Source organism: Eleutherodactylus coqui, chromosome 2 (genome assembly GCF_035609145.1).
Source record: "Eleutherodactylus coqui strain aEleCoq1 chromosome 2, aEleCoq1.hap1, whole genome shotgun sequence".
NCBI lineage: Eukaryota > Metazoa > Chordata > Amphibia > Anura > Eleutherodactylidae > Eleutherodactylus > Eleutherodactylus coqui.
In genome coordinates this window covers 290,946,795-290,970,479 of record NC_089838.1, presented here as the reverse complement: position 1 = coordinate 290,970,479, position 23,685 = coordinate 290,946,795, and the positions used below count along the sequence as shown (strand labels likewise).

Genomic DNA, 23,685 nt, shown 5'->3' with positions numbered 1-23,685 from the left:
AACTAATGGAAAACGTGCTGACTACAGACCTCCAGAGTTTGTGGAGGCATGCGAAAAGGAGTTGAGATGGCATATTCCTGGGGGGTCCTGGCAGAAAACTTTTACATTACCACATAAGGGGACATCTTTCTCCAGACTTCAGGAGCTTAATTATAAAATTCTGTCACAGTGGTACAGAACCTCGGAAAGCTTACACAGTCCTCTCCCTTATGCTGAAAATGCTCTAGGGGCAGGGGCAATATGTTCCATATTTGGTGGGAATGCTCTCCAGTGGCGGCCCTTTGGTTGGACATTGTGGGGTTATACAATGATATATGCGGCCTATTTGTTGTTCTCACATTTGAGATGGCCTTATTGTCTATACACCTGGGATCCATTGCTAGCGTAAAGAAGGGTCTGTTAAGGTTTTTTATCTAGGCTGTCAAGCAAATTATTCCTAGATTGTAGAAATCCAATTTACCCCCATCTAGAGTCCAATGGATAGAAACGGTCAATACTCTTGTGCGGTACAAAGAGATAAGAGCAGTTGAGGATATGGTTATTGAGGGGTTCTACATGTTGTGGCAGCCTTGGTTAGACTTCAAGTCATCCCCTAAACTTAGGGAATAGTTGTCTTTGGAGGCAGTCTCGACATAGGGCCCACATCCTACCCCTCCCACTCCATAGGTTTGGTGGCTACTCTCCCCTCTGGTCTATCTCCAGACTATCTTCATTTCTTCTAAGCTTGTCCCCTGCAGGAACGGTTCTTATAACAGCTATACTCGTAGCTCAACCACCCCATTGTTACCTTCCCCCCTCTTTTCCTTCCCCTTTCCAAGTTATACAGTTTCATTTTTTTTTCTCACTCCAGCTCCTCTTTCTAATTTTAGCTTGCACATTGCAATAGTCTGCTAATTTTGTTTCTGTAATAGAACAACTATTGTCCATGGGTCAAGTTGTCAAACTGCTGCCTTATTTGTAATTTCTGTGCCATAATTAAGAGAGCTTCCCTATAAAACAAGGCATATGAAATAAGAAAGAAATCTTAGCCTTTTGGTTGAAGGTTGTAGCCTAGCCTTTTCCTGGCCAGAGGATGCCTAGGGGAACCTAGCTCCATGTCCGTGGAGGACCATTGCTTCTAACAGACAGTGTTCATTCCCCTCCTTTTATCAGAGTTCAGGCTTAGTCCTAGGACTATAGGCAGCAATCTTCAGCTTAGACTTTGGGAAATCTTTAAACTGTTGAGTGGAAGTTTGTGGAAGGTCTTGTAGGAACATGCCCACCTGGTAGCCTGAGGAAAATACCAGACTTCAATTGAGCAAAAAAGTTTTATTTTCATATTTTCGCAGGGGGGGGGGTGAAAAATAACTGATTAATTCATTAATGTCACAACGCATAACTCTGACACTTGATGCAGATATATACAATACCAGGCTTCAAGTGAGCAAAAAAGTTTTATTTTTGTTCAGGAGATTTTTTTCTGAAGATCAATGGATTCATTCCATAAACTGTTTCATTAAATATTTGATGGTAAACATGTTATATTTGAGCTGGCACATTTCATTTCTTAAGATCTTATTAAAACATATTCTTCTTCAGCCCCAAATGCCACCACTGGTCAATGGCTCACATCAAGTGTCAACATGAAAAACACAGCAGCATACACACATCAGAGGTTCAGAGAAACCACCTTCTACCCATTCACCACATCAACATCAGTAATGACACACAGCATGTCTCAAAGAACCACAGAAGAACCAGGAACTCCGACACCACAAGTTGGTGGGCCTTTCGAAAGAGTTGTCAACTGAATGCGAAATCCTAGTTCTTGCAATTATCAATTCTACAATGAGGTGATGTGTAAGATGTCAAATATAACATAACTTCATGATTTCTTGTATAGGGCATTAATATTTAGAATTCATAGAATTGCCATATTTCATTTTAATTGTCAATCTATTGAAAACATAGTGACCTATGCGCACCCTTCTAGCACACTACAACCAATTAAATAGAGCCATCTAAATTGGAGGACATTGGTGCGTTGTTCATGTCAAAAGCAGATTGTGTTAAATGCTGTAGGAGAATTAAGAAAATCCAATTCTTCATTCTAGTCTTGATTTCTGGTAATCTGGCACTGTTGAACATTGAATTAGAACAATTCCTCTTTTCTGGAAATGCCATTATGTTCACGGGCTGTGCGTGGTATTGCAGCTCAGCCCCATAAGGGTGTGCTTATTCCTCAAAGAAAGTGCAACTCTTGTCCATGGACTAGTAGCTTTGAACTAAGATGCACTCAAGGGTCATTGTATCTGAAAGCTCTTCTTTCTGATTGCATAGAGGAAAGGATAAATATTGATCTCAAAGAAAAGCCCCTAAAATTATTAGATGAATTAGAAGTTGACTGCCAGAGGAACTGAGCATGGTTTTTCTTTGTTAGTTTTTAAGACCTGGGTTGGAACATTTAATTTCTTAAGATATTATTAAAACTTACTCTACATCAGTCTTATCTGCCACCATTGGTCCATGGCTCACATCAAGCGTAAACACTGGAAACCCAACAGCATATACACAACCAGGATCTTTGACTCCACAGCCAGGTAGGCATTTTATAGGCATCCTAAGGACGTTGATTTGCTGCAGAAGGGTGAAGAGAATCTTATGTTCTGTTTCTACTTTTACTTTTCGGTAACCTTTTACTGTCAAATTTTAAAAAATTGTGGAAGATTTATTAATAAATAAATACTTTAAAGGGGATGTTTTTTTCTGGAAACAGTGCCACTCTATTCCATTGGCTGTTTCTGGTATTGCAGCTCAACCCCATAAGGATCTGCTTATTTTTCATAGAAATTGAACTTTTGGCCATGGGTCAAGTTGCCAACCTGCTGCCATATTCATAATTGCAGTGCCATGACTAGCAGATATTCTTCATAGAACAGGACCTAAAAAAAACAATCGAGAGTTGCAAATTCTTGGCTTTTTGATTCAATTAAACATAGTTTAAAAGGCTACAGCTATCCTTTTTCTTGACCGGAGTATATCTGACATATTGAGATCCATGTATTTTGAAGTTCCATTCTTCGCAACAGACGGTCTTCATTCCACTGCTTTTACCAGGGTTTGGATTTAGTCCCTGGACTAAGCAATCTTCAGCTTTGACTTTGGGAAATCTTGGAACTCTTCAATGGAATTTTGTGAAAACTCCTGTGGGAGCATGCTCATCTGGTAACATGATGAAAATACCTGTCAGTGTTCAAATCTGGAGACTCTGGTGTCCCAAGAAGTGGGTTTGCTGATTGAGATACTGACTTTTGCTGAACAGTTCTTTGATACTTTTTGCCCTAGTTCCTGGCATGTTGGAAACCTTGCCTTGTTTTGCCTTTGGATTGTCTGATTGGCTTCATATCTCCAACTTCCTCTAAAAGCTTGGCCCTAGCAAGTCTAGCTACTTGCATCCTCCACTGCTGATATCCTATGTACTGACCTCTAGCTAACTACAAGATCATGCTTTGTCTGAATCCTCTACTGCTGACCTCTTGTTAACTACAAGATCATGGTTTTTATTAATTTTCAACTGCTGATATTACATGAACCAACCTCTGGATAGATAAGGACCTCTGTTGCCCTAATCTGCACTTTTCAGAACACCAGAACGTTGAATCCTGATACCAGATTGTCACAATACTAGACTTCAATTGAGCAAACAACTTTTATTGGTGTTTCCAGAAAGTAGAAGGTCTTTAATTGAGAAACGGTCCAGAGTTTGTTGTAATTCAACGTTCAACTCTGCTGAATTACCAGAAAGTAAGACTACTCGTTCTTTTGAGATTCTTTGAGACATACTGTTTGTCGCTACTGAGATTCTCTACTATTGTTGTTGTAAATGGGTTGAAGTGGGTTTCTGTGGTCCTTTGATGCTTGTAACCTACTGTGTCTCCCATGGTCACGCTTGATGTAAGCCATGGACCAATGGTGGCATTTAGGACTGAAAAGAGAATAAGTTTTAATAAGATCTTAAGAAATCAAAAGTTCCAACCCAGATATAATATGTTTACCATCAAATTCCCAATGAAAACTTTTTTTGAATGAATCTGTTAAATCTCCAGCATAAAATATCCAGAACAACCATGTTCATGGGATATGGCCAGTATTGCATCTCAGCCCCATAAGGGTCTGCTAATTTTTCCAAGAAACAGTGGCACTCTAACAGCTCAAAACCCTGATGTACTAAAGCGTCATTCTAGTGAAGTATTCCTGAAGGAGATTAAAAGGGGTAGTCCCAACTCAGCAAGTTATAACTTGCCGATCGGTGGGGTTCTGACTCCTGAGACCCCGACCAATCCAGAAATATTGCACCCTGAATATTAACAGTAGTGGCCACACATGCACGACACATTCACTTCAATTAGAAATACTGGAGTTAGAGGAGTTTAAATGCTCAATAATCTCCGGTGGTCCCATTCACTTCAGTGGAACCGCTTGAGATTGCCGAATACTTGAACTTGTCTATTTCCAGTGGTTCCACTGAAATGAATGGTTCAGTGGCATGTATGTGCGACTACCGCTGTCAAAATCTTGAGATCTGCTGGGGCAAATTTCTCAGGATTAGTGGAAGTCCTGAGATGGGTATACCTATTAAAGTTCAGATGTATAAGTAACCGTTCACAAGTTAGAAAATACAGTTCCCTATAGCCAACTCAGCAATCTCTGGCAGTCTTGTTGAAGTGCATATGCTGCCACCACTGTCAAACCCTCAGGAAGTGCTGGGCCTGATATCTCTGGATTTGTTGGGGTCCCAACGATCAGACGCCCACTGGTAAGCAAGTTATCCCTTATCCTGTGGCTACGGTAGGAATAACTGCTTTAATCACAGGAAGTGAGGCTGGTGGGGTGCATTTTGAAACAACCGCCTTGGGCACCAACAAAAGGCTTGTCTGCTCTAAATTAAAGGCCTCTTTCACACGAGCTACAAAATCATTGCTACAAAACACATGTATGTGAAGCCCATGGTCTCCAATGGGTTCTTTCAGGCTACAAAACATCGCTCGTGTGAAACAACCCATCAGAAACCACCAGCTTCACATACATGCCATTTGTAGCGATGACTTTGTAGTGAGATTTTCAGGCAAAAAAATAAATCCAATAATTGCAAACTAAATGGTGAGCGGAGCCGCTGAAATTCTCCAAATGAACTGTTTTAATAAGTGTATGTAAGGGCTCCTTTAAACTACCGAGAAAATTGTGCAAGATTGATCTGTTGCAACACACACAAATCTCGCACAAATATGAAACCCATTCTTTTGAATGGGTTAATTCACATTTGCGATGTTTTCCTGCATAGAACTGCGCTGCAATGCTATGCAGAAAACATATTACAGCAAGTTCCTTTCTTTTAGTGATTATTTATCATCCATTGAAATCAATGGGAGAAAATCGCAAAACAGCCTGCGGAGCTGAAGGAAACCCCGATAGCAAAGAGAGAGCGGGGGTGGGCAGGGGGACAACATGTGATCTCCTAGGGATCTCCCAATATGTGGAGAGATAGGGGGCAGAGCTAGAGGGCTTCCCCAAGACCGGGGCTAGAGAGGGGGCAGGGCTAGAGGTGGTTCTCACAATGATTCCTCTCTACCCAATAAGGGGTGAAGCTATAGGGAACCCCTCTAGCCCGGCCCTCTCTAACCCTGCCCCTATCTTTCCAAATATGGGGAGATCTCTAGGAGATTCCCTGTAGCTCCACCTCTCTCTCTCTCTCCTCGCTATGGGGGATTCCTTCAGCCCCCGCAGGGATGCAAGATTGTTTCCATGTAAAAAAACTCCTCTTATCAAGGGGTTTTCAGAAAGATTGTGAGGGAGATATCGGGCTGTGAATCACAGCCTGATATCACGTTTGCCAGTGTGCAGGAGCCCTCATGTTGTAGGGGTGCTGGTGAGATGAGAGGAACCCACTTGAAAATACTGGATTGTAGGATCAGAAAGCACATTATTCCCTGGTTTCTTCCTTGGTTCTGTATGTAGCATATGCCTCAACTTGGTCTACTCCCCCCTAGCACCCAACTATCGGTAGACTGAACATGAAAATAAATATACAAACGAAGAGATGCCGGCTCCGTGAAATGGAATCATCTTTATTCAATTCATACATACAAGTTATACATGGTAAAAGGTGCCAGACTGAACTACGTTCATGCTTGTACGCGATTCGATGAACACTGGCTTCTTGATCAAAGCTTCCTGGGTGCAACGATACTACGCTTTCAAAACACATATGGTCCAATTACCTACATCCCTGTTTTCAGACATAGGCATATACATACATGGGCACAGCATGACTACTGGGTATAAACCTCCTTATATGTTATCGAATGTAATCCTAATAAATATACAGCAAATCGCTTTTGAAATTCATGCCAGGGGGATATTGAGTGCCTAATTTTAATATTTCTCTCTCTTAGTACAAGTTTCCTCCAGTTTCCACTTCTGGAGGCCATCTTAACCAGAGTAGAGTAGACCAAGTTGAGGCATATGCTACATACAGAACCAAGGAAGAGACCAGGGAATAATGTGCTTTCTGATCCTACAATCCAGTATCTTCAAGTGGGTTCCTCTCATCTCACCAGAACCCCTACCACAACATGAGGGCTCCTGCACAATACCAAAAAATTTAAAGATAGCCAAAGACTTGCAAGAAGTTTAACAAAATGTCTAGAAAGACCCGAGGCATTTTGTTACCTTTCTCAATATTATAGATGTGTTCCATAATTCTTATTTTCAGACCTGTGCATTCTGTATATTAAATTGCAATCTGTGCAAAATATATGGTATACTGCGTGCTTGGTGTCACAATTAATAAATGTTTTATAGGGAAGTTGACAGTATTATCAGTATTGGAAAACTTTTGAGTCTTGGCCATACCTGTGCATCTCACTGCACCGCATGTGAAAGACATTTCCCAGCGCTACACGATTTAAAGCTACTAGGAGATAATGTATTGTCTAAATTTCTGTTCTAAAATGTGCTTCAATACCGGATCCTGATTCAAAATATGGAAGTAAAAAATTATATATTTTTTAATTATACCAATTTTCTGCTAAATGCAGTGGAAAAGATTAGTCTATTTAAATGTTTAATATTCTCTCCTATCCTCCAACAAAGTACTCCTCTATGTTTATTTTCTGCATTCTGATAATACTGTTGATTTCCCTATAAAAACATTTTTTAGGCCTCCTTCCCACGAACGGATTTCCGCCGCGTAATTCGCAGCGAAAATCCGCTGCGTTGCCCGCAGCTATTAGGTTCTATTGAACCTAATAGCACAATGCTCACGATGCGTAATTCCACCGCAGAATTACGCACCGCGATTTCTCCCGTCCTCACCCGCAGCATGCTCTATTTTCTGCGGGTGAGGACGGGCTGTACGCACTGACGGCTTCCATTGCAGTCAATGGAAGCCGTCCGTTCACGCTATCTCCCGCTGTAACCAGCGGGAGATAGCGTGAAAAAACGCTTTCCCGCCCACCGCCGCGCGTCATATGACGCCATATGACGCGGCCGGCCGCGTCACGTGACACGGCCGGCCGCGTCACGTGACACGCTCGGTGACGTGGCGGCGGTGGGCGGTGACGGGCGGTGACGCGGCGGCGGTGGGCGGGGAAGCGATTTCACGCTATCTCCCGCAGGTAAGTATAGGGGCTCTGGGGGGCGCCGTGACGGGCTTCACAGCGTAATATTATGCGGCGGAGCCCGTCACGCTCGTGGGAAGGAGGCCTTAGTGTGACACTAAGTACATAGTATACATTTTTTTTTCACAGGTTGCATTTTAATATATACAGAATGTAAAGTTTGTAAATGAAAAGTAAGAATTATGGAACACAACTGTAAGGCCGACTCTACGAAGATAAAAAGAATGAGGTACAACCATTTTTAAGGGGCTACAAAGTTAAAGTTATCCGGAAACTTTTACTGAAGAACATAAGCCATTAGTTGGTGATCTTCAACATTTCTGATAGTGTTGAGCTACCTCATTACCAGATGTCTGAGTTCTTTAACGAGGTGGTTGGTGGAGTTACTGAAGCAGATGTCAAAGTTAGTGAATGTTTAGGAACAAATTTGTATCTGGACGGCGGTCATCTTCATCTACCTCTTGGTTACTCCTGGATCACACCTGCAACGCTTCATGAAATGAAACACATTGCCTGCGACCTTTTTGGGACTGGTGGACATCAAAGAAGGAAATTAGGGTGAACAGGCATGGTCGCTGCTAGAATTGCAGTCTTATATGAAAAAATCCTGTATTACTGAAATACCTTTAGCAGCTAATTAATTATTAATTGTTATCACCAGTTGTAATATTGTGGTGGGAGTGAAGGTGACACAAGAGGAATCTACATTGGGATACTGGATTACAGAGCCGGAGACCATTTTATTCCATGGCGTTAGGTCGGCTACCTGTGTCTGCTGGCCTCTTGCTATTCCCAGCAGAGCAGGCATCGCTCCACTTCTCCTGATTCCCATCAGCACTGCAGGAGTTAATCCTCTCCAGTGCTCTCAGCACAATTGCAGGGTAATCAGCTATCACCTCCCTATTTAGCTGATCTGGGGATCCTCCTTCTTTGTTCCTGCTCCCAGTAAAGCTACTCTGATTCTGATTCCCATGCACCGAACCTTGGACCTGTTATTTTAATTGTGCTTGAACTTCGCCTGCCCTGACCCTTGGATTTGTGACCCGGGTCTCTCTTGTATGCCACCAGCAGACTGAATCCTGACTAAATGCTTTGGCCTGTCTCGTGGTGCATTGCACCAGTGTTGCTGACTCCTGTGTGTCAGCTTCCAACTATACTGGGACTATTCCAGGAGGTAGCGGCCTGTTCAGTTCTCCCCTGCGAAGGCCAGATCCCTGTACAGGGGTTAAAGGGTGAAAACTGATGAGCCTTTGGGATCATGCCTAAAGATCTAGCCCAAAGTCAAACCGGTTAGTTGACACATTGCCCTGTATGTAACATCTGCCTCAAATTGGATGGCTTCTTCTTAATTAATCACTGGCGCTGGTTTAGTAATATTGGTTAGTAGACGGATGGACTTGAACTGCACCAGACTAATCATAATGACTGATGGATTATAAATTTCGTACATTTCAAAACTGTCTAGTCAAACTTTATACCACCTATTAGTTGGATGCGGAATATTCAGCACCAAAATCCACTCCGCTATCGTGCGGATTTTGATGCGGAATTGAAAATAGGATCCTGATGGCAATTCCACATCAAAATCCACAGTCAGCGATGCAGATTTTGGTGTGGAATTCAGGAACAGTATATTCCATAATGCTGTTGCAAAATATGGAACATCTGTGAGGTGTGTGTGAAAAAATCTGCATGTGTTACATTTACCCTGGATTTCTCTGTAGAATTGTAGCGGATTTCACCCCACTCATCTGAAACTGTGAAATCTGCAGTGAAAATTTGCTGAATAAAGTGACATGCTGCAGATTTAACCCCTTAGTCCCATCGGGATTCTATGTCCTGGCCTGCTGGGCTTTATTCCTAGAGGACGTAGAAATATGCATCCTTTAGGAATGAAAGCCCTGCAGGCTCAGGACGTGATAGCTCCATGCTGCCAGTTACCGGAGGTAGCCGACAGCATGGAGCTGTTATCCAGGGCCGCGGGACCGCACCCCCCCCCATCACGCGATCGCCGGTTAAAGCCGGCGATCACGTTAAAGTCAATGAGAAGTGTAAAACAATTAAAGTTTCAGCTCCCCTTACGGATTGGATCCGTAAGGGGAGCAGAGAGTACTCACCCCCGATCCTCCTCACCGTCCGGCGTCTTCAATCCTCTCCCTAGCCCTGCCGCTGGCGTCTGCGCTTGCGCGCCAGATGCATTGTGCCGCGCGCATGCGCAGAGAGCCGGGAGGCCCGGGAAATTTAAAAACTCCCTACTCCCAGCTAGTATGAGTAGCCGAGAGCAGGGAGCTGTCACCGGGAGCCGCTGTATGCGGTTCCCAGTCACATGATCGCTGCTATCCATTCAGCGATCATGTAAAAGTTTTAAAAAAAGTTTAAAAAGTGTAAAAAGAAAAAGAAAAAAAGTTTGTTTCATCTCCCCTCATTGATTATATCCATGATGGGAGATGAAATTAGGTACCTTAAGCCCCCAGATTTATCCATAGACCTTGCCCGGCTTCTGAGCACGCGTCCGTCGCCAAAATGGCAGACGCAGGCGCAAAAGCCACAGATTGGCGGGGTAATTTAAAATCTCCCCGCACCTGGCTACTAAATGTAGCCAAGAGCCTGGAGATTTCATGGGGTGCCATGGTACGCTTTTCCCAGATCACGTAAAAGTTTTAAAAAAAGCTCAATTTTCACCTCCCGTCATGGATCGGATTCGTGAGGGGAGGTGAAATTACTTAAAGGGGTTGTCCCGAGGCAGCAAGTGGGTCTATACACTTCTGTATGGCCATAATAATGCACTTTGTAATATACATTGTGCATTAATTATGAGCCATACAGAAGTTATAAAAAGTTTTTTACTTACCTGCTCCGTTGCTAGCGTCCTCGTCTCCATGGTGCCGACTAATTTTTGGCCTCCGATGGCCAAATTAGCCGCGCTTGCGCAGTCCGGGTCTTCAGCAGTCTTCTATGGAGCCGCTCGTGCCAGAGAGCGGCTCCGTGTAGCTCCGCCCCGTCACGTGCCGATTCCAGCCAAACAGGAGGCTGGAATCGGCAGTGGACCGCACAGAAGAGCTGCGGTCCACGAAGACAGAGGATCCCGGCGGCCATCTTCAGCAGGTGAGTATGAAGACGCCGGACCGCCGGGATTCAGGTAAGCGCTGTGCGGGTGGTTTTTTTAACCCCTGCATCGGGGTTGTCTCGCGCCGAACGGGGGGGGGGTTTAAAAAAAAAAAACCCGTTTCGGCGCGGGACATCTCCTTTAAATAAGGCCACCAGTGATGTCCTCTGATGGGACCCATATCCGCGGACCTTTCCCCTCAGTTTTAGCGCATGCGCCCGTCGCCAAAATGGCGGACGCAAGCACAGAAGCTGGGGAGGGCAAGAGGAAATTTAAAATCTCCTTGCTCCTGGCTACTAAAGGTAGCCAAGAGCTTAGAGATGTCACGGGGGGCTGCGGTGAGCGGTCTTCGGTCACATGATCGCCATTATCCAATGGATAATGGCGATCACGTAAAAGTCAAAAGACAGTTAAAGTTTGACGCTCCGTTCAGTTTGGGCTCCGTTGTGCATCCAGACAGAAAATTAGGGCCACAATAGGTATGTTTCTGAACACGGGACAAATGGGGGTATACATTTTGGGGTGAAAGTCTTCATTCCTATGTGTGCTGTACGAAAAAAAACATTTTTAAAATGACATAATTGCCAAAAAAACAATAATCGTAATTTTTTCCTTCTGCTTTGCTTCGATTCATTTAAAAACAGTGGAGTCAAAATACGCAGTACACCCCTAGATTAAAGCGTTAAGGGGTGTAGTTTTTAAAATGGGGTCATTTGTGGGGGTCCTCTGGTCGCTCATGAGTTCTACAAGTGGGCAATGGGGCCTGAAACACCTTCAACCAAAATGTCTGTTCTGAAAACCACCTGCTGCTCCTTCCAGTTAGGGCCCCGTTGTGCATACGGACAGAAGATTAGGGCCACAATGGGTATGCTTCTGAACACGGGACAAACAGGGGTATCCAGTTTTGGGTGAAAGCCTCCATTCATATGTCTGCTGTCAAAAAAAAACTGTTTTTAAAATCACATAATTGATGAAAAAAACAAAAATCGTAATTTATTACTTCTGCTTTGCTTTGATTTATTGAAAAACTGTAGGGTCACAATACGTAGTACACCCCTAGATTAATGCGCTAAGAGGTCTAGTTTCCAAAATGAGGTCATTTGTGGGGGTCCTCCGCGTTTTGGCCGCTGGAGGGGTCTACAAGTGAGCAATGGGGCCTAAAATGCCTTCAAGCAAAATGTCTGATCTGAAAGCCACTGGCTGCTCCTTTCGGTTTTGGCCCCGTTGTACATACGGACAGAAAATTAGGGCCACAATGGGTATGTTTCTGAACACAGGACAAATGGCGGTATGCATTTGAAGTGTAAATCCTGTTCATGTGCACTATTGAAAAAAATCCTGTGTTAAAAATTACGTATTTGCAAAAATATTAAATTTTTTTTTTCTACTCTAAATTGCATTAATTCCTGAAAAGAAACGGTGGGGTCAAAATACTCCTGACCCCCCTCAGTGAATACACTAAGGGTTGTAGTTTTTTAAATGGGGTCATTTGTGGGGTTATCTATAATTCTGACACCTATGAGCCTTTACAATCTTGGCTAAAGTGTTCCTCAAAATGTTGATAAGTAATGTTAAATTTGTATGTCTCCTAAATGGTTAAAAAACAACGAAAGCTTTTCAAACATGCATTCAGAATAAAGTGAACAGATGGAAATATATATCTTAGCTAAATTTTATACAGTATGTTTGCACATATTTGAGATATTACAGTTGAAAATGTGAAAAAAATGTAAATTTTTTCAACATTTTCCCATTTTTGGCGTTTTTAATAAATATACACTAAGGGGTTAAAATCTGCACCACAGGTCAATTTACACTGCAGATTTTTCATGCCACATTTAGGTGAGAGATTTGTGAGTTTCATCCCCTTCGGTGTAGTGTAATACGCTGCAGGTTTTCCTCAGTGCTGCATTTGAACATCTCTTATTATGTCTTCTCTCTTCCAAGTGATCAAGAAGTATAATACTGCTTCCAGAGCTATTGAGAGGGAGGAATGTAAAGAGCAGAGTCACACGGTATGTAATACTAAGGAAAACCCTGTCATGGTGACCACAATATAATTCATTTCCAGCTGTCATTCAATAAGAAGCCTTTTCAAGGAGCGACAAAACTACACTTTAGTAAAGCAAAATTTGATCAGCTCAGAACTATCTGTAACATTAATTGGGACAACATCTTTAAAAATAACAGTACAGATAATAAATGGGAGAAGTTTATAAACATCCTAATTACCTCATGTGAGCACTTCATACCTTTTAAAAATAAAAGAACCACAAGTAGAAGGAAGCCAATGTGGATCAACAAGACTGTAAGGGGGTCAATAAACGAAAAAAAAAAAAGAAAGCGTTTAAATTACTAAAACAAGAAGGCAGCGAAGAAGCGCTAAAATCATAAAGGGGGAAAAAACAAATCATGCAAAGGAAAGTTCAAAATTGCTAAGGAGGAGGCAGAAAGACTGATCGCCAAAGAGAGCAAAAACAACCCTAAGCTATTCTTCAATTATATAAACAGTAAAAGGATTTGCATTGAAAGCACTGGCCCTTTAACAAATAATGCAGGAGAAACCATAAAAGCTGCTTAAAGAGGATTAAAGTCGATAAATCGCTGGGACCAGATGGAATACACCCAAGGGCTCTGAGGGTTCTAAGGGAACTAAGTGACGTGATAGCTAGACCACTATTTCTTATATTTATGGACACTATTGAGACCGGAGTTGTACCACTGGATTGGCACATTGCCAATGTGGTTCCAATATACAAAAAGGGGTTTAATCCTTTCCAATCCAATTTGTATCCAGATTTTCCTAGGGGGCTTACTCTTTTTCTGCCGTTATACAACAGCGCTATCTGCTGGCTAAAGCCAGTACTGCATGAGGTGACACGTTGGATAGGCTCCAACAGCAGAGAGGCTGGCAATATACAGTAAGAGAACCCCGACAGATGTTTACCAACACCAGAGCTGTATAAGCCTTAAATCATAATGTCTTCAGATGTCAGACAGTGGATTGGAAAGGGTTAAAAGAGAGCCTGGTAACTACAGGCCGGTAAGTCTTACTTCAATAGTTGGAAAAGTATTCGAAGGGTTTCTAAGAGACGCCATCCTAGAATACCTCAAGCATATAGCACAATGAATAATTCTGTTTCCGCAGCTCCAGAGCTATGAAGATAGCACAGCTCACTGTGCTATATGGTTTGCAGAATTCCCATTGATTTCTATGTGACTTATGGAAACAGTGTAGTGGAGGATGCTCAGCTATTTCTGTCCTCCCAACCACACATTCAGTGTTCGGTGGTGGTGGAGAGCAAACCAGGAGATACGTGAAGGTCCTGCTTCTGGGGCTCTTATCTATCAGACTTTTATTGCATGCCATCAAAGTCTAAGATAGGATTGGGGGCCCTGGTTAAAACATTTCAAAACAGACCTACCCGTTCATTTACTATAATCATGGGGGCGATACCTAATTTAGTCTCATCTGAGTTCACCACATCAACCTTCCCTAAAGCTTAAAGCCGCCTTCATAAGGAAAAATTTGCCCAGGGTCTCGGATGATTCCCAGTCTCGGAGCGTCAGTATTAGCCTACCAGAAAACATAAAATATAGTAACTTACTCATTATGGGGAAAGTTGAGTAGATCCAAGATATTCTGATCCAGTAATCCGAATTTCCCTCTTCTTCCCCCTCCCTACCTTTCTTTTCCCTTCCCGCCTATTACACCCCCACACCTTTTCTTATTCATTTTTGTGTTTCCACAGTTAATTATTAATAAACTTATAGAACAGCGGTAGTTTTGTGCAAAGAATAAGAATATTCTTTTTATTTGTCAATATATATCAAGAGATAAGAATCCAATGTCTTTCAACAACTGAATGTATTACTTTTCAAACCCCCCAATTTGATTTCTGTAATTTTTTACAGAACAGCTAATCTATGGAATTTGACAAATGTATTTGGCTATTGTATTGGTTGCACAATCTGTTTTCAATAAAAATTATTGAACATTAAAGTCTGAGATGGGAATACCCCTTTCAGGTTGTAAGGGCAGCAAATGTGCACATAAAACCCCTACATTTATACCTGCCAGTCTCATCCATATGGGATAGCCAAACACAAAACCCATGTGTGTCGGTACACAAAGTCCCTGTGGTTCTCACTAGCAACACTCATGTTCTGGCATATGGTGTCTCATTTGGCCTAGAATACCTAGTTATAGATCATGCAGTGGAACACCACATAATTTTTCTCACAAATGCAATGTACCTCCATGAGAAAGCACTTCTGTATACCTTCATACTGGGGCATATGTAGGTACAGTACGTGCCCATAGTTGTCTATAGGAGTCGTGGTATCGGTCCATAATATGGCTGTATGCCGGAGCGGTTACACTGTACAAGCAGGAGTCACCTTGTTAATAATAAGATGCTTAACATGGCAGCAAATAACACGGCAGAAGAAAAGATGGAGATCATCTTGTGTAGAAGCATTTTAAGACCGTCTGGTTCATTCTCCTCTAGAAACCACAGTCCACTCTCTTGGAATCCTTGCGGTATATTACAGAAAATGCTCGTAAGAAAAACACCAAAACTTCTGTCCAGGTAAGAAAAACTAAGAAAACTTGGAACCTCTTATTGTCCTTTGTTCTGTCCATCCAATAAGCAAAGATGTAATGTGAAGCTTCTGGGCTCAGTATTAAACCTGTGGAAAGATCCTTCCTCTTCCTCCAACCATCTGCTAATGCAAAGGGTCAAAATGCGCACCATAAGGGTGGAATTTGACTGGAAATCAGCCGTGTTTCTACAGCCACAGGGCTCTCCCTCATCTCTGAAGTCTTTGCGCTGTCAGCGCTTCCCTTACCCGCCACCTGCCGGGCCTCTGGTGAGCACAGAGCCGGGTAGTCAGGTGATGCCACTTCTGCATCACCTGACCAGCGGTGCTGCACTCACTAGAGCTCACCGGGTAAAGGAAGCGTTGACAGAGAGAAGAACTTGGAGGTGAGGGAGAATATAAACTGCACTGCAAATTCCGCAGATTTTCTGCATTCAAAACAAAGCCACAATCCACGCCATTGTTGTGTATTCTGACTTAAAATCAACTTCATTTCAGCAGCTGATTTTAGAAGATACAGCACTTCCCTCATCTCCAAAGCCTTTGCATTGTCAGAGTATTACGGCACCCAACAGCCTGTAGTGAGCGCCCCACCAGGTGCTAGAATTTTCACATCAGTCGACCAGTTGCGCTGCACTGACTGCCGGCTGCCAGGTGCTGGGAACTGCTAACAGCGCAAAGACTTCGGAAGTGGGCAAAACGCTGTATCTTCTGAAATCGGTTGCGAATATGCAGCTGGTTTTAAGTCAAAATCCACACTAATGACTCTGTTTTAGATGCAGAAATGCAGATTTTTTTTTAAACTAATTAAAAATTATATTGAGACCCCTTGTTTGTGATTGTTCTTCACTCATCCAAATTAAGAACATTCTGTAGGGCTGACGAGATGAACACTTTGTAAAATAGACCCTCAACATGGAGAGAAATCCCATTTTTAGATGTGATGGGTACAACAAGTAGACTGATGTCTTGGCACATCCACAATGCACCACGGGGGGACAACACTAGTATTGTTGAACTTTTTTTTTGCTCTTCTTCTTCTCCTTATGTCATTGGGCTTGCTCTGGAATGCCCTGCATTCGTCTCCATAGGCAGTGGCAACTCAGATCACTAACATTCTCAATCAAACTTCATTGACAACGCTCAACATCACCGACCTCCAAGAAGTTGTTATTGCCGTAATAGAAAATGTGGAAACCTCACTACTGGCATCTTTCACTGTAGAGCTCAACAACCAAGATATAAGAACATCTGAGATTGGTGAGTAGATACATATGTATTGTCAAGAACCATCTTATAGGCAACGAATATATACCGATGTGACAAAAGGGGGCACTGTGAATGTAGCTAACTTAAAAAGTATAACTTACCAATTCCTGACCTCCTACATTGCAACATCCTGGTATAAATATCTCATGCCTAAGATGTTTCCAAACTTCTTTATGACCATATAGCCAAACAACTATGACTCATGAAAGGTATAGAAGAACATTTATAGAGGTTTTCAAGAAGTTTAGTTCAATTAGGAGTGGCCTTCCCTCTAGTGAAGCCCCATGCAGTGTGTTCCAATAACCCCTTACAATTTGCCATATAGTACCAAAATATCACTACTATGTATGAGATCAAAGGTGCATGCTTAGCACTTCAGGATCAGAGGGGGCCCCCTTCAGTAGTGGCAAGTGATGTTTCCTGCCTGTTCACACAGGTCAGATAACCCTAAAGCTGCCCATATACATTACACTACAGTTGATGAAAACAGATTATTTCAACCAAAACAATCATTCATTATGTAAAACTGAACAACACATTATAGTTTCTGCTGACTGACATTCATCATCTGGAAAAAAAGTTTTCAGTCTCTGAAATTTTCACCCAATGACTGGAAGAAAGATCTTTCTCTGAAAGAATATTCCCACAAAGATCATTCGTCAATCGTCCTGTGTCAGTGAACATATATGGGCAGTTTGAATGACTATATTGGGCACTGTGGACTAAAATGTATATGACTGCATATACAAAACAATCATTCACCAAACGATTGTTTGCTCACGGCTGTTCAACCATCAATTTACTTCTATCTAATGTCGGATCCTGGGCCCATTTTCATCCTCCAGGATGACCATCGCAATCTTAGAATTACCTAATACACTGTGCATTTGAGCACTGGTGATGTTAGGCTACTGATGCGCTTCATTAGCACTCTGATTAGCCTGACCAATCAGAGAGCAGCATGAAGTGCCTTAGACTAATGATACTCAGTATGTATTAGGTAGTTAGAAGACTGAGGTGACCATTTTGGAAGATTGAAACAGAAGTCAGAAACCAGAAAATGAAAGGGACAAGGACAGGGAAGAAGGGCAACTGGTAATATAATCCCCCTCCGGTCCCTTGACAAGATTTTGTCCTAGGACCAGATGGTCACTTTAAGGTCAACTCTAAATTCAACTTGGAAGCATAATCCTACTTTGTAAACCATTTGCTGACATACTGTATGACATAACATATGATACTATTTGGCACTATTTGTTGTCAGTAATTTACATACTGTATGTAGTTATAAATAATTCCTAATTATTTAATTAAATGGATCTTCAGTCTTCGAAGTCCTACCAAATAGAACATCTAAGGGACAGAAATCACTTCTGTGAAATCTATCTATATTAGTAAGTGGATCCTCATAGACTGAGGGACGCATTTCTTAACAAACTCCACACCCGAGAGCGGACGCCGTCTCCTAGTCATGGTAAACTTTTGGGATGTACCGGTAATCATGATCTTGGATTTGTCACAGAGCCATGTTCACACGGGCAGAATCCACATCAGATTTTTCAGTACAGATTGTGCCTCAAGAACTGTGGTGGAAATTGGCAGTGGAGTCGCAAATTTCTGCTACTGCTATCCTGTTTGCCCGTTGATCCATACACGGATTCAGTCCCTATGAATGGGCAAATCCACTTGGCTTTTCCAATGCAAAATTTGCATCAAGAAATGATGTTATTCTTTTTCCTGCAGATGGATTTCAAGTCCACGTGCAGAAGAATTTGCGAAACAAACATTGAAACTAATGAGGCACTAAGGAGATATGGATTTGTTGCGGATTTAATGCAGAATCCATGTAGATTTTACTGTGAAAATACCTACGGTGTAAAAGATGTGGAAGATAATGGCAGAGAATTCTATCACCATCTATACCTCTCACCTCAGAGGGATCAGCCCTGTTCTCATTTGTACAAGGAAAGACTAGAAGCAACGATTCTGAACGATACTTATTTGAACAAGCCAATTTCCCTGTTTAAACAGGCTGCACGAGAGCGACTGAGCTAGCGGTGACGTCATTCGCTCATTCGCTCGTTCCAGTGAGAATCGGCATATCTAAAAGCTTGTCTAAACCACACTGAGGGACAGGAAAAAGGGAGGGGCTGGTGACATTAGAGCCAAACTACATGAGATAACAGGGACAAACTTAGGACCCTTTTACATGGAATGTAAAGGGTCCTAAGTTTGTTCCATGTAAAAGGGCTCTAAGATTATTGGGGATTCTTTAAGCAGGGGGGAACTGTAGCAGCCCATAGTTGGGCCCCCACAGCCCTTATAATGGAGTGTGTTTATGTTTGTCTGCATCTCAATGTGTGACTACGTGTAGTAACCATTGTTGTGGTATGTTGGCCTCTTCAGGTCACTAATCAGTTAATGTCCGTGTCTGTGTTATTTGTGTCTGCATGATTCTGTAGACTGCCCCTTCCGTCTGTCAATCAACCCTAGAGAATTGTGGAAAGTGGCAGCATAAATGGTAGTCTCTTGGTTAATAAGTAGGAAATTTTATTAATTCCAGAAGAGCAACGTTTTGGACAAAAAAGGCCTTTTTCAAGCTAGCTTGGAAAAGACATTTTTTGGGGATTAATATGTTGTTCTTATGGAATTGTCAGGGAAATTTCTGCGTACAGCACCAATCAGGCCCACCCCAGTGCCCCGCTGCCGGCGGTAAAGAAGAGACACCACACACGGAGGTCTGGTATAGTTCCTCACACAGGGACGTAACTGCGCACTTTATTACAGATAACATAGGGTCTTATACCCTTTGGTCTCATCACTAGGAATTGGTGATGGTCTCATTGGCTCAAATTCACCGCATAACCATATATGTAAAGTCCGGATTTCCGGCTGAGGCACTGATAGTTATATACGTAGTTGAACAGTCGTTATCTAGATAGGGCGCTTCTGGGAAAACAGCCAAGCATGCGGCCTTCGTGTCCGGTTCTTCCTTGTGGTGTTCAAGATACATTTTGTCTTCGCCTTGCAAGGCCTTTGGAATATCTGATGTAAGGCGACAGATTAAGTTTTTCTCATTTTAACTTTAAATAGAACTTGCATACAGGTATAAAAGCATAAAAAACATATGGCAATATATACATATACCATCACAGAAGTAATAAAGTGTTCTACTCATTAACCTAGAAACTTGCCCCTTTCCACAATTCTCTTAGGTTGGATATTCCTGGAGACCATGGGTTTAGGTCACCATTAAGTGGCTTTGCATGCTATTCGCCTCCTCCTGTGTGGAGTTTATTCTGAGTGCCGTGGCTCTTTTTTTCTCTTGTCAATCACCCCTAGTCTGGGTTGGGATTGGATAAAGAGATTTCCCCAGCTCGCGATTGGTTATCAGAGTGGTGATATAAAAGATAGCTCAGGAGTGGGGAGAGAGGAGAGAAAAAGAAGTCGTAGTGACAAGAGAAGAGGAAGTGAGTCAACAGATGGGTGCAAGGAGCGTCGGGAGGTAAAACAGGGAAAGCAGGATCCTATGGTGCCTAAGGGAGAGCGAAGTCTATTTCAATCCTTCAAGAAGGAACCAGATTCAGGGCAGACTTCGCTAAAGCCAGAAGGAGAGCAGTCAATCTAATCGTGAGTGTAATCAGCCCTGGCATAGTCAACCTACCATGTGCCCTTTTGAAAGCCTGCACAAGTTCCTCCATTAGTAATTAAGGCTAATCAGTTTATCTTCCACAAGAGAGAAAGAGTGAGAGAGAATTTGGCTTTGGCAATCTTGAAATGTATATGTCATGCCTATGAAATCAATTGTTTAAGTTTCTACTGTCTGCAAAAGTTTTCTCAATAAAAACGTTAACCTGTCATGCCGCAAGAGTTAGTAAAAACTGTGTGCATCTGGTTTTACACAAACTCCTTGATCTGAACTCTTTATTCCTTCACTACATCATACTCAGAGGCACTGGCGTCACATCAAACTTTCACCATTGCTTTCACCAAGTGTTTCTGTGAAATCCACCTACTGCATAGGTAAGTGTTCTATACGGAGTAGTCACCACCGTGACTAGGCCTTAGGTAGAACGCCTCCCCCCTCGAGCTACTCCTGCCAACTTCAGCTTGTTGCACCGCCTTTTCTGAATGAGTGTGGTGCTTGACTACTCTTTCATGGCCCAGTCTGTAATATAAGATGAGTTGTATATCCTTTCATTGTAATATCTTGGAGGGTGTACGATAGCACCCATGTGGATGCTCAACTCATCACTATACACCCAAATAATCATGCACAATCTTCTTTTCTATCTCCTATAGAGGCTAAAATGCAGGTTGCTCGTGACTTCTGTGTTGATGAATCTTCCATGATCCTAACCATTGATGACAATGAAATGGAAGTACCGTGTTCACTTGTGAACTTCACAGGTGGTGAGTGTGAAGCCTACTGTACTGGCTATACATGTCTATTACTTCATCATATACTTATTCTGTATTATATCCGTGTTTATCAGGTGGAGCCATGTTTATCTCCTATAAAGGCCTCAATGACAAGTTAAATGGCAGCATTCTTGCATCTTTCGGGGATTCAGGTCATACAAATAAAGAAGAAGTGATCACCTTGGTATTTGGTGGAACTATCACAAAGAACAATACAGAGAATCTGCCCGCTCCAGTCAGCTTCGATTTGCAACATCTGATGGTCAGTAAAGGACTTATGCATTTCTACTATATGTCATTAGTACTAGAGCAAAAAGTTACAAGAAGCTTACAACTTCATATAGATAACATAAGGGCAATGCAAATTAATCAAGACCAGGAATACTCAGAGCGGCGTACATGGGAGGAAATTTTTGTGACTGCTTACAGGGTGCAAAAATATAGATATTCTTTATTCCTCCTTCACAATTGCAGTCAAGGAAATGTCTTCTGATACTCAACATGCCATTACTAGCGACAGAGTGGCATTCGTTTTTTAAACTTGATTTGCATTATTGCCATGGGTAAGAGTAATGACCCAATTTGGACAAAATATAGTTACTCTTATTATTTTTAGGTCTCCTATACATGGCAGCGGTATTTGCCCAAAGGGCTGTATGGACGCACAGTGAGTCCTTGCAGTTCCTCACTACAGAGACGTTGATACTTATCTCCCTCCACTGCTGACTGTTTAGATGCATGGTCAGCTTTGACCGCAGCACCCAAATCTGATCACAGCAATTACTGGTGGCTGTCAGGTATCAGAAACAGTTGATAGCCACCAGGAATCGAAAAATGCACCAAATATGTAGCCACTGTCATGCCAGGAAATGTTAAGCGGAGCCTCCTGAAATGTGCTGTAGGAGTGGAAATGTTAAACTTCAACCTCTCAAATCACCACCACAAGATCTTTCTTATATATCTGGAACTATTTCAGAATCAAAGCAGTTCCTAAAGCACATAAGAAGATAAAACTCACGTTTCCAAATAACATCATTTGGTGCCACATTTATAGTTAGGGAAAGTGGCTTTCCAACAACTTTCAAAGTACAAGATTAGGTGTCCCACAAGATGGGATCTTTGCTACTTTTCCCCAAGTTTTTTTTTTTACAAAATTTACTTAATGGATAACCAACATCGGGTATATAAGCTAGTTATATTAACAGGAGCCTGCGCCTTAAAAGAGTATAGTGATGATTATTATGTTATGCCAACTGTATACATGCTATGTATGGGTAAAACATCATGTGTGCACATAGGGTCAGATGCAATATGTGTCCAGACACTATAATGCATCCATAGCAGGAGAGAAGCTTAGTCTACTTATACAAGTTTGTTAGCACCATTATAGTCTGAGGTGTGGTAACGCTGATTGAGGGGATATGACAAGCATCTTGGAAGAGCATGCTTCTGTTGTAAGAAAAGAGCTGTGTGCCTTATTAAAAGAGGATTCGTGATTTATTACTGAGTGGCGAATCACCATTTCAGGGGAACTCTGTACCGATCACAGGTGGACAAATATCCTACCAATGTCAGGAAAGGTTCAGTAGGCCTACTTAAAAGTCATGGGGTGCCGTGGTAGTGGCCTGGGAGGTCCTACAGGATGGTTGCACAATTACTAGTCCTTAAACACCCATTTATGTACTCTTTAAGAGACATTTCTGGTACTGTACATCAGAAAGACGCTGTCTTTCCCCTTTTTTTCACGGGTGATGGCCTATTCTGCCCAGTAACATCTGGCTCTGGATTGGATGCTGTCACAAAAAACCCTGATTGGTAAAAGGGGATGCAAGCCCAGGAAAATGAGTAGGGCCAGGTAGGATTGAGGAGGAGTTAGAGAGCAAGTGCGGGAGAATAGAGAGGAAGTGACGGAGGAGTTAAGGGGAGTAGTCGTCTGGCAGTAGATGAGGGAGGAGGTGTACAGCAGTGCTGCAGGAACTAACACTGTTCAAAGTGGAGGAGGAGAGATAACAAGCTTCTAAAGACAATTGCAGTGTGGAGGAGAGCAAGTTGGGATCTTTGCTACACGACAACAGGGAGTGTTACTAGCCCCTGTTAAACTGAAGACAGGGAAAAAACAGTTACCCAAGTCTCCATAACTACAAAATCTGCATAGCAATCTTTAGGAAAACAACCCTCAGATAACTTTGCCTGACGGATTCTGTTTAGAGTAACCCTAAACCAAGTGAGAGAGCATTGAAGATAGAACTGCTTAATTTCTTGAATGTACTAAAAAAAAGCGTTATTAATTGGCTAAACTGAAACCTGCATACTGTGAATTGTACAAATGCTTCCAGATAACAAACATCTTAGTAAACTGTGTGCCTTCGGTTTACATCAAATCTAAAGTGGACTTCTCTCAGCTATTTTATTACTATCTATTGGAGTTCATACCCCAAAGGTTCTGGCATCCCGTAATACAACCGTTAGACATAGTCACTGTAAGTTTTATTCCTGTTTCCACTGTGCCATTTGCTGCCATTGTTGGGAGGGATGACAGAGCCACCTGTGACAACCATCTTGTTTACTCGTGGTCTCCCCCACATTTGGCTTGCCCACGCTTGGCCGCTACACCGTATTATGTCTCCT

The 23,685-nt window shown here is 42.3% G+C and overlaps 1 protein-coding gene across 2 annotated transcripts in view; it reads left to right on the top strand.

The window, feature by feature from the left end:
* Nucleotides 1-23,685, top strand: part of LOC136610830 (adhesion G protein-coupled receptor E1-like) — an 86,605-nt gene that overhangs the window by 44,289 nt on the left and 18,631 nt on the right. Inside the window, exons 7-12 of one of the 2 annotated variants that reach the window (XM_066590026.1) lie at nt 1,579-1,761; nt 12,712-12,779; nt 15,276-15,356; nt 16,458-16,626; nt 20,938-21,048; nt 21,132-21,319. In XM_066590026.1, the coding sequence (XP_066446123.1) occupies nt 1,579-1,761; nt 12,712-12,779; nt 15,276-15,356; nt 16,458-16,626; nt 20,938-21,048; nt 21,132-21,319 (800 nt within the window). The remainder of the gene's footprint in view (nt 1-1,578; nt 1,762-12,711; nt 12,780-15,275; nt 15,357-16,457; nt 16,627-20,937; nt 21,049-21,131; nt 21,320-23,685) is intronic. The other variant, XM_066590028.1, reaches the window with a different exon arrangement.